Source organism: Capra hircus, chromosome 19 (assembly GCF_001704415.2).
Source record: "Capra hircus breed San Clemente chromosome 19, ASM170441v1, whole genome shotgun sequence".
Lineage (NCBI taxonomy): Eukaryota > Metazoa > Chordata > Mammalia > Artiodactyla > Bovidae > Capra > Capra hircus.
This window is the reverse complement of record NC_030826.1, coordinates 24,943,182-24,954,748: the sequence shown is the minus strand read 5'-3', so window position 1 is coordinate 24,954,748 and position 11,567 is coordinate 24,943,182. Positions and strand designations below refer to the sequence as shown.

General features: G+C 50.1%; 1 protein-coding gene across 1 annotated transcript; it reads left to right on the top strand.

Annotated features, from left to right (window-relative positions):
• On the top strand, window positions 553-7,960 carry FBXO39 (F-box protein 39). The gene is made up of 4 exons (XM_018064067.1): window positions 553-591; window positions 4,555-5,660; window positions 7,320-7,496; window positions 7,832-7,960. The coding sequence occupies exons 2-4, from the start codon at window positions 4,635-4,637 to the stop codon at window positions 7,958-7,960; spliced, it is 1,332 nt and encodes a 443-aa protein (XP_017919556.1). The 5' UTR covers window positions 553-591; window positions 4,555-4,634.

Sequence of the window (11,567 nt, the reverse complement as noted above, 5' to 3'; positions counted from 1 at the left end):
TTAAGGCCTTCTTTGGGTCCTGGCGGCTCAGAAGGTAACGAATCCGCCTGCAGGGCAGGAGACTGAGGTTCCATCCCTGGGTTGGGAAGATGCCCTGGAGACGGCCATGGCAACCCACTCCAGGATTCTTGCCTCGAGAATCCCATGGACAGAGGAGCCTGGCGGGCTACAGTCCACAGTCGCAAAGAGTCAGAAGCGACTGAGAGACTAACACTAAGGCTGGGTTGGCAGTGGCTTGGGCTTCCCAGAGAGGGTCCCCGACAATGGACAGGAATCGGGGCTGGATCCGGACAGGAAAGCTGGCGAACGATCGGGCCTGCACAACCCAAGTCCTGGGCAGAACCACTTACCGGCGTGCAGAGGGGCCGGGCAGGGGTCAGGGGCTGTAGGGCCGTCTACGGGGTGGGGGCACCTAGTCTGGCCCCTCGACCTGCGCAATCACCCCGGGTTTGGGCCCCGCGGCCGTGGGCATGAGCAGACCCCCGCAGGCGGCGGCGCGTCACAGAGGCGGCAGGCCTCTGGGCCTCTAGCTTCGGCCCGGCCGCGGGCGGCGGAGTTGGTGTCGGAGCGGAGGCGGCGCGGGCGGAGCAGGCCTGGCGCTCGCGGACCCTGCAGCCGGAGAAGCGGGGCCCGCGAACGGTAACGCGCGCGACGGGGTGGGCGCCCCTCCTCACCCGCCGCCCCCGGGAGGCTCCTGGGCCCTCTCCGCACCCCGGGTGATGGAACACCCAAGTGTCCTCCCAGGCTTGGCAGCTGTGTGACGTTGTGAACCCAGCCTACGCTCCCGCGTCTGGGTTCGAATCCTGCTCCCCACTTACCCATCTCATTTTCCTAACCTTCCAACACCTGTTTCCCCATTCCTAAATATCTTCCTTATAGGGATGTTATTTAGAAGCACGTTGGCACCAACTTTCTGACGGCAGCAAACACTTGAGTAACATTTACTATATGCCAGCCACTGTTCTAGTGTTTTCCATCTCAGTCCATTTAATCCCCCCAACACTGGGAGAAAGGAACTGTTATCCATATCAACAGATGTGGAGGGGATTCCCAGGTGATGCTAGTAGTAAAGAATCCACCTGCCCGTACAGGAGACACAAAAGACACAGATTCGATCCCTCAGCGGGGAAGATCCCTAGGCAGGAAATGGCAACCCACTCCAGTATTCTTGCCTGGAATATCCCATGGACAGAGAAGCCTGATGGGCTACAGTCCATGGCGCCACAGAGAGTCTGGACTCAACAGAGAACACACACACAAAGTTACATAGTGCAGGTAACAACCAGAATTTAACCCACTAATCTACACTGCCTCTTGAGGGGTAGCATAGGTTCCAGGTAATGACATGACTTTTGGAAGGCTTGCAACATCATTCCCAACTCACCAAAGTTCTTCCAGGCCCACCCTATGGTTTAAAGTGTCTGATAACTATTCTGACCCCATTCACTTTCATGCATTGGAGAAGGAAATGGCAACCCACTCCAGTGTTCTTGCCTGGAGAATCCCAGGGACGGGGGAGCCTGGTGGGCTGCCGTCTATGGGGTCGCACAGAGTTGGACACGACTGAAGTGACTTAGCAGCAGCAGCAGCTATTCTTGTTCACCTCTTAGGGCTTCCCTGGTGGCTCAGCTGATAAAGAATTATCTCCAATACAGGAGACCCCAGTCCGATTCCTGGGTTGGGAAGATCCACTGGAGAAGGGGTAGGCTACCCACTCCAGTATTCTTGGGCTTCCCTGATGGCTCAGATGGTAAAGAATCTGCCTGCGATGCAGGAAACCTAGGTTCGATCCCTGGGTTATAGGTTCCTTGCTCTATGCTAAGTGCTGTGGGGTTCCCTAGCACCAGACAGTTTATAGGTGAAGAAAGACACACTCTTTTTTCTTCATTAGTTAAAATACTTCCTCAAAAGAAGAATGAGGCTGTTCCTCATTCCAAAGAGTGTGTGGGCTTCATAGAAAAGAAAGGCTTTGACACTGAAAGGGGAAAAAGAAGGGGGCGGGCTGAACCCACCAGAGCCCTGTATCCTGGGTGGGGATAGGCTGCTACCAGTTTCCATGCAGAGGCCTATCTGGGTGGGAGATGGGAGGGCCAGCTGGAGGAAGGGGCCAAATTGTTCAGTACGTGATGATGGGGTAGTGAGGATAAAGGCATGGAGGAAACCTACAGGATCTCATTTGAGGATGCTCTTCACCACTGTGGTGTTGGGGAGAGCTGGAAGAGGCCCGGGGGCCCCTCCTGCGAGAATGAATAGGAGACGATCAACCACTGGGTCTACTCAGGTGACAGGCGCAGTGTGAGACGTACACAGGGCAACGTGAGTGGTGCTTACAGACATGGAACACGCATTTGGCAAGCACACGCACAAACGAAACGAAGCACATCAGATACACTGGAATGGCTGCCTCTGGTGGGGAACGGTGAAGTGGGACACTGAGTTAAAAGGGAATAAACGGGCCTTCCTCGTGGTGCAGACAGTAAAGAATCTGCCTGCAATGCAGGAGATGCAGGTTCGATCCCTAGGTGAGGAAGATCCCCTGGAGAAGGGAATGGCTACTCACTCCAGCATTCTTGCCTGGAGAATCCCATGGACAGAGGAGCTTGGCGGGCTATAGTCCATGGGGGTCACACAGAGTCATAAAATCAAAGAGAGTTCTTGCACAGACAAATGTCTGTCCTGAACTGAAAATTATGATTAACTTGTCCCTCTGCATCCAAGGCCTGAAAAGTAGAGGCAGGAAAAAAGTACAAGAGAAAGTAAGAAAGCCCAGGTCTAGCCTGGGGCCTATTACTAACTTGCCTGTGACCACAGGCAGGCCCCTTCACCTCTCTGTTCCTAGTTTCCATCTGTTAAAAAAAAAAAAAAATTCAATTCTCAGGCCTCTTCCAGCTCTGAGTTTTTATGAGCCACAAGGAATAAAAAAGTCAATAGAAGCTTTGTGGAGCCATGGGGCTTAAACCTTAAAAACGGAGAGTTGGGGAGAAGCAGAGAAAAGGAGGGTAGTTTTCAGGCAGGGGAAACTTTGAAAGCAAAGCCATGAAGATTACAGCACGTGACTGAAAAGCCTGACCGAGGGCTCAGTGTATCTGGTAGGGCCTTGGCCCAGTTCTTCCCTGGGGCTCCCTAGCTTGACGGGGGTACCACCTGCAATTCAATCAAGTCAGAGACCTTCCAGTCTTCCCATTTCTCTGTTCACCAGTTGCCAAATCATGTCCACTAAAAAACTGACAATTCACCCCGATTCCCACTATCATGCTGCCCTAGTCCCAGGCTTCAAGCCTGGACTCCGCTCTAGAACATCCTTCCTCCACTCCCCCAGAGTATTCTTTCTTTACCTCAAGACTGCCCACAGCACTTCTGGGCATGCGATCCTTAGACCTGCCCTGATGTCAGCGAGGTTCTCCACCTTTGTTCTGTGGCTGTGCCTTTTGAATAGAGACATATGTGTGCACGACTAGTTGCTTCAGTCGTGTCCGACTCTTTGCGACCCCATGGACAGTAGCCTGCCAGGCTCCTCTGTCCATGGGATTCTCCAGGCAAGAGTACTGGAGTGGGTTGCCATGCTTTCCTCCAGGGGATCTTCCTGACCCAGGGATCGAACCCATGTCTCTTATGTCCCTGCAATGGCAGGAGAGTTCTTTACCACTGGCATCACCTGGGAAGCCCTGAATAGAGACACAGCCATCAGCAGTGTCACTCAACACAGTGATTCATCCAGAGAAGATGTCAGAATTCCTCTAGGACACAGTCTTTATCACATCATTCAGAACATCTAGAATGATGCCCTTGAGCCTGCACCTCCCACTGCCCCAGATCCAGGTTCATCACTCCTTGCCTGTCACAAATTAAGCTTCAAACAACTGTTATTTTCCTGAATATGAACACATCACATATGCTCGCATCCTGTGGCTTCGCCCATCTTGTTCCCTCTTTTTGGAGTATACCAGATCCTCCACCACCAACCTATCTGCTTTGCACACACATATCCACCCTGCAAACCTCAGCTCAGATGCCACCTCCTCCAAGCGGCCCTCTCTACTACTTCTCACCCAGAAAGAATTAATCATGCTTTGTTTGTGCTACCCTGCCCCGTGAATGGGCTTCCCAGGTGGCTCAGTGGGTGAAGAATCCTTCTGCCAATGCAGGAGATGCAAGAGGTGCAGATTCGATTCCTGGGTCAGGAAGATCCCCTGGAGGAGGAAGTGGCGATCCACCCCAGTTTTCTTGCCTGGAGAATCCCATGGACAGAGGAGCCTGGTGGGCTACAGTCCATGGCATCGCAAAGAGTCGGACACGACTGAGCAGAGGCAGAGGCACCACGAATATACCTGAGCCTTTTCTCGTCTCCCACAGTGTTGTAACTGAGTCCTGGTCTGTGTCCCCACTAGACCCCTGCTGGGCTGTGAATCCTTGTGGGTGTACACTGTACAGTTTATTTATCTTTGTCCCCCACGCACCAGCCCAGTACTGACACATGAGGCCGCAGAGCAAGTTCATTGCATTAGGTTTAATATGTGTTTGGCAGGTAATGGTCTTCCTTTTTACTCCCCACAGAAAACAAGTGATTGCTTTTCTTTCCTCATTTTTGGAAGCCCTGCCCACCACGCAGCTGCAGTGGACATCCTGATTCCCCGATGGACGAAGAAGACCAACTGATCCAGCCTCAAGACCAGAGCTGCTGGGCCACCCTGCCCGATGTGTGCCTGCGTCGTGTCTTCTGGTGGCTGGGAGACAGGGACAGGTCCAGAGCGGCCCTTGTCTGCAGAAAGTGGAACCAGACGATGTATTCAGCTGACCTCTGGCGATACAGGACCATCACGTTCAGTGGGAGACCTTCCAGGGTACATGCATCCGAATTCGAGTCAGCCCTTTGGTATGTTAAGAAATTTGGTCGTTACCTGGAGCACCTGGAGATCAAATTCCTGAATCCTTACAACGCTGTCCTGACCAAGAAGTTCCAGGTCACCATGCGAGGCCTCCTCTCATGTCTGGGCAAGAGTAACAACCGTCTGAAATCTTTCTCCATCCAGCATCTCGAGTTGGACCGCCTGGTCTGGAGGAACAGCATCAGGAGCTCATTCATGAAAAGCTTGAGCTTCTTCTTGAAGAAGATGGGCAAACACCTGAACTACCTCAGCCTAAAGGGGGCCAGGCTCACCACGGAACAAGGCTGCCACATCCTCAATGCCCTGAGCTACTTAAGGAACGGGAGCACGGTGACGGAGCTCAACATCGAGGACTACTTCAGCCACCACCTCGCCGTCTACAGCAGTCCCCAGTTCAACAAGACCATGGCCACGTTCCGCAGCCTGGTGTCCCTGACCCTCAACTACAACTGCATCTCTGACGAGCTGCTGGAAAACCTGTGCGACAACAACCCCGGCACCCTCCGGACCATGAACATCAAGTGCCACATTCACGACCCCCATGGGCAGGTCATCTGGGGCATGTCTTGGGCCAAGCTGGCGAGGCACGCCACCAGCCTGAAGGTCAACTTCTTCTTTGAGCGGGTCATGAAGTACGAGCACTTGGCCCGGATCCTCTTGCAGGAGATCCCCATCAGGAGCATCAGTCTGAGAAGCTGCTATTTCAGCGACCCCGACTGGTCCATGAGACCCACCCTGACGGACCTCCTGCCCACCTTTCGGCACACTCTGCAGGTAGGTACGACCCGAGGGCCAGGAGGCCTGGCAGGAGTGGCCGCCCCTCTGGTTCCTCCTGCCTGCTCTCAAAAGGTGAAAGACCCTGTGGACTGTAGCCTCCCACGCTCCTCTGTCCATGGGATTCTCCGGGCAAGAATACTAGAGTGAGTTGCCATTTCCTTCTCCGGGGGATCTTCCCCACCCAGGGATCGAACCCGGGTCTCCTGCAATGCAAGCAGCTTCTTTACCATCTGAGCCACCAGGGAAGCCTTAAGTTGAGATTCTGAGAAAGGTCACCAAACTACACCTCTCCTGGTCCCCAAGACCACAGCAGAGGACAAAAGCTACTGCTCGCTTCTGGTACATGAAACCCACTCTTGGGTGACTGTCCACCAGGGAAAGCGCCTATATCCCTGGCTCAGAACTCTGAAGTCCGAGCATGCAGGTGCCTCCCCTGGTGACCAGAAGGTCGGCAGCCCCTTCCACTCATCCACCTGACACAGCAGCACACAGGACACAGTGAGACTCCAAACCAGACAAAAAAACAGACTTGACCCAAGATACCGAGGAGCTCAGAGGCGTGGGCTATTCTCTAATCTGGCAGCTCCCCATCTATAAAATCAGCATCATTTTGTCCCCTTAGCAGGGACCTCACAGTCTTCTCAAGTGGCTCAGCGGTAAAGAATCCATGACTGCCAATGGAGGAGATGCACGTTCGATTCCTGGGTTGGGAAGATCCCCTGCAGAAGGGCGTGACAACCCACTCTGGTATTCTTGTCTGGAGAATCCCACGGACAGAGGAGCCTGGAGGGCTACAGTCCAGGGGATCACAAAGAGTCAAACACAACTGAGCGACTGAATAACAAGGACCTCACACAAGGCTGTGAGCATGGATATACAGGGGTATATATACCACCACTGGGACTTTCCTGGTGGTCCTGTCGCTAAGCCTCCACAATCCCAGTGCAGAGAACGCAGCTTCGATCCATGGTCAGGGAACTAGGTCCCATATGATGCAACTAAGGGTTTGCATGCCACAACTAAGACCCAGTGCAGTCAGGTAAATTAATTAATTTATACCACTTAATAAACTTATAATTATATAACAAATAAATGATAAATTAATAAGCTTATTTATAAACTTATAAATTAAGAAACACCAATACTTACAGTGAGGGATGACAAAGTATGAAGAGGTCATTTATGCTCACACAGCCCTGAAGTGGGCAGGCAGACATCATACTACCTTTTGGTGTTGCCCATAGTCACCTGGCCAGTCCACTGCAGGGCCAGGAAGACCACTTTGGTCCCCAGATTCTAGGTACATTTCCTCAAAACTCCAAGTTTTGGAAACTTGGATGAGATCACTTGCATTCCCAAATCCCTTCCTCTGACAACTGCGTGTCCAGTGTCCCTTATGTAAGGCACTGGAGGGGACTTCCCCAGTGGGCCAGTGGCTGAGACTCCGCTTCCACTGCAGGAAGCATGGGTTCCAGCCCTGGTCCTGATCAGGGAAACTAGGCTCCCGTGTGCCGCATGGCATGGACAATAAATAAATAACACACTTGGACTACCACGGCCACCAGGCCAGTGCTGGATCATGAAAGTGCTGTGAAATGATCCAGCTAAGTCCCAGCATCTCTGTTCACATCGTCTGCCCCATTGGTGCTTTTCCAGAAACTAACTTTTGAATTCAACAACAACCATGAGTCTCTGGATGAAGAGCTGCACCTCCTCATCTTATCCTGCAGGAAGTTGTTTTATTTCAAAATCTGGGCTTTCCTGGATGTTAAGTTTGTGGAGAGGATCCTAAAGAGCCGGGAGGAAGGGCAGTGTGCCCTGCGCACACTCAAGGTAAGAGCACCCCGGGGTGGGTTCCACCGAGGGCAGGGGCACAGGGGCTTCTGGGGGGCAGGTGTCCAGTCCTGGGATGAAGGTCAGGGGTGAGGCAGGGCATGGGGGTTGGATGTCTCACAAGTCTGTCCCTTCTGTGAAATTGCTCATTTCCAAGGGAATCTGGAGCTTAGGATTAATAATTAGTAGTAATCATCCTCAGCATTGATAGTTGGGGTTGGGCTTTTCCTGATTCTGCCAATAATTGTATGGGTTCCTCATTTGGATGGTCTTTGGGGCCTGGGTGATGTGATCACAGGGTGCGTGTGTGCAGATATGCTTCTCTGTCGGCACAGGTGAGAATTTATACAAACAGATATGAGACGAATGAAGAGGACAGGACACTGCGGGAAATTTACAGGAAGTACAGAAAGCTGATCGATTCAGAGCTTAACTATTTTGTCATCGCTTACCCCATGATGTAACCAGCGCTCTCCAGAGAAAGAAAACCAGGAGCACTTTGAACCTGACAATCCGGTCCTCATAGAATGACACTTGGGGCATCCCCTACTCCACCCCTTTTCCTCCTCTCCCTCCTTGTTTGCTGGCTTCACACCAACGTGACACCCCAGCAATGCCTAGGACGTCATGCGAAGACCCCAGGTGACTTTAAAGTGCTATCTTTGCCAGCTATCCAGGGGTGATTTCTCTTTTTTGTGGTTTGGTTTTGCTTTTTGAGTCTCAGTCAGCCATGGAGCTGAAAGCCCAAAGCCACTCAGAGCAGGTTCTTACTCAGGGACCCTGGCTTTTGCTGACCTTGCTCCCGAAAAGGTGCCAGGGAAGAAACAGAGCCAAGATTTCCATCGACTATCAGTGTCAGCTCAGAAAGGCTTTTGTTGTTGTTGTTGTTAAACAAGATTTGTTCATTTATTTTTAATCTTTGGTCACACCCTGCAGCATGTGAGATCTTATTTCTCTGACCAGGCATCAAACCCATACTCCTTGCATTAGAAGGCAGAGTCTTAACCATTGGACCACCAGGGAGGTCCCCCAGAAACGCTTTCTATCCTGGCTGACCTTCATGTCAGAGCCTCCTGCCACTGAAGCTGGCCAGGCCTGATCTCAGATGAATGAAATCAGCCAGCAGGTCCTCCAGCGAAGCAGGGAGATTCCCACGTGTAGACAGAGCCGCTCAGAGCCAGAACTCCTTCCCACAGGAGCTCAGCTCCTAATCTGTTGGTGTTATGGACTCAGATCTCCCATATCTGCTTTTCTGGTTCCCCTTTGTTTTCCCCATCCAGACAGCATGGTGCTCAGCCTGCTACGAAAGCTCGGTTCTCATGTGGGGCTGAACCAGAAGTGACCATGACCTTCACCCAAAGCATCTGTAATGTCCTGGAGAAATGTCCCTGACACAATGCTAAGTGAAAAAGGCATGACACAAAACTGTGTTTAGTGTTAATACCAATCACAATAAAATACAAGTACAGGTTTTTTTTAAGCATAGGAGAGATATACCAAAATGTTAATAGTGATCTCTGAGTGGTGGGATTATGGGTGATTTTTATTTTCCTTTTTATGCTGTCCCCTATTTCTCAGATTTTCTACAAAGACCATGTGCTATTTTTATAGTCACAGGGAAACATGATGTGTTTTAAACGGGGAGTATGGATAAACTCCTGAGCCCATGCTGTTGACATGGATTTCTTCTGATCTTTTGAGATTTTGTGCATATAGTTCTACCTAGGGTTTTTTCCCCAATCGGTTCAGTTCAGTTCAGTCGTTCAGTCATGTCCCACTCTTTGCAACCCCATGAACAGCAACACACCCGGCCTCCCTGTCCATCACCAACTCCCGGAGTCCACCCAAACCCATGTTCATTGAGTTGGTGATGCCATCTAACCATCTCATCTTCTGTCGTCCCCTTCTCCTCCTGCCCTTAATCTTTCCCAGCATCAGGATCTTTTCACATGAGTCAGTTCTTCAAATCAGGTGGCCAGACTATTGGAGTTTCAGTTTCAACATCAGTCCTTCCAATGAACACCCAGGACGGATCTCCTTTAGAATGGACTGGCTGGATCTCCTTGCAGTCCAAAGGACTCTCAAAAGTCTTCTCCAACACCACAGTTCAAAAGCATCAATTCTTCAGCACTCAGTTTTCTTTATAGTCCACCTCTCACATCCATACATGACCACTGAAAAACCATAGCCTTGACTAGATGGACCTTTGTTGGCAAAGTAATGTCTCTGCTTTTTAATATGCTGTCTAGGTTGGTCATTGGAGAAGGCAATGGCAACCCACTCCAGTACTCTTGCCTGGAAAATCCCATGGACGGAGGAGCATGGTAGGCTGCAGTCCATGGGGTCGCTGAGGGTTGGCCACGACTGAGCGACTTCACTTTCACTTTTCACTTTCCTGCATTGGAGAAGGAAATGGCAACCCACTCCAGTGTTCTTGCCTAGAGAATCCCAGGGACGGGGAAGCCTGGTGGGCTGCCGTCTGTGGGGTGGCACAGAGTCGGACACGACTGAAGCGACTTAGCAGGTTGGTCATAACTTTCTTTCCAAGGAGTAAGCGTCTTTTAATTTCATGGCTGCAACCACCATCTGCAGTGATTTTTTGAGCCCAGAAAAATAAAGTCAGCCAGCCACTGTTTCCACTGTGTCCCCATCTATTTGCCATGAAGTGATGGGACCAGATGCCATGATCTTAGTTTTCTGAATGTTGAGCTTTAAGCCAACTTTTTCACTCTTCTCTTTCACTTTCATCAGGAGTCTCTTTAGTTCTCCTTCACTTTCTGCCATAAATTAATAGAATCTCAGGACTTTTGACAAGTGTCTCACTTCAGATTTTATCTCATCTTTTGTATGTTGTATCCATATTTATGCTTAGCTTTTCAGGTCTTTATTAAAGCTCATTCTTTCTAGTGCTTTTCAATTTTCACAGCATTTCCACAATCACTGTCTGATCTGAATGTCCCTGCAATGCTGTTGGGTGCCTATGGTTCCTGTTTCATGAACATTCAGAAGAAAATCAGCACTGGCAAGAGGTGCAGGGTCCCTATCTGGTTATCAGACTCAGGTTCAACTGTTTGTTGCTCAAGAAATCAATATTGAGAGACAAGTGTTGGGTAAAAGGAAAGATAGCTTTCTTGAGGAAGCCAGCAATTCTGAGAAGAAGGTAGACTCATGTCCCAAAGAGCCAACTCACCATTGGTGATCAGGGATCAAGAGCTTTTAAAGAGGAGTTTTAGGGGTGCACAGGCAGGTGAGGGGCCACATGCAGAACAGCACAATCAACTCAGACAATTGTTTTGAGATTCATCTTGCTGTGTTTTGATCAGCCTCATTATTTTTAAAAGAAAACTTTATTTATTTTTGCCTGCATAGGGTCTTAGTTGCAGCATGGGGGTCTTTTGTTATGGCACACAGACTTCTCTCTAGTTGTGGTACACGAGCTCTGTAGTTTGCAGCTAACGGGCTCTTGAGTTGAGGCACTGATTCAGCAGTTGTGGCGCACAGGCTTAGTTACTCGGTGGCCTGTGTGATCTTAGTTCCCCAACCAGAGATCAAACCCACATTCCCTACATTGGAAGGTGGATTCTTTACCACTGTGCCACCTGGATTTTTTTTTTTTTAAGTAAATAGCATTGTCAACTAATTAGACAGCAGTGAGGAATAAAATACAGTGGTGAGGAATAAACAGACACACAGAACAGTGGTTATAGTAACAATATGCACGTTATTATAATCTAAGGGTGACCATATCGTCCAGCATAGAAGCTGCTTTTCTTCCTCCCCAAGTTCTTCCACTCCATGTTGTCCAGCCCACTGAACGAATGTGACCTGGGCCACCCGTGATGACAGCTCTAGAGGTGGTCTAACTGTTCCATTTCAAAAGGTCATTTCCAAAAGATATTTCTCTTGTATGACATTTTAAACCCTTCTAAGTCACAATCTAACCTTGTCACTCACCCATGTAATGAGTGACATAATGAGTGATAGGATGACCTGCCTGTGACTGAATAATTAAGCAACTTTAGAGAAACCCAGGTCCAAGAAGAATGACATATGTTTATATGAAGTAACAGC

What these genes read in the sequence shown, in the direction of transcription:
- FBXO39 (XM_018064067.1), top strand. Translation starts at nt 4,635, where the DNA reads ATGGACGAAGAAGACCAACTGATCCAGCCTCAAGACCAGAGCTGCTGG. An exon ending in CCTTTCGGCACACTCTGCAG is followed by an intron (nt 5,661 to 7,319) that starts GTAGGTACGACC and finishes GTGCTTTTCCAG; the next exon opens with AAACTAACTTTTGAATTCAA. An exon ending in GTGCCCTGCGCACACTCAAG is followed by an intron (nt 7,497 to 7,831) that starts GTAAGAGCACCC and finishes CTGTCGGCACAG; the next exon opens with GTGAGAATTTATACAAACAG.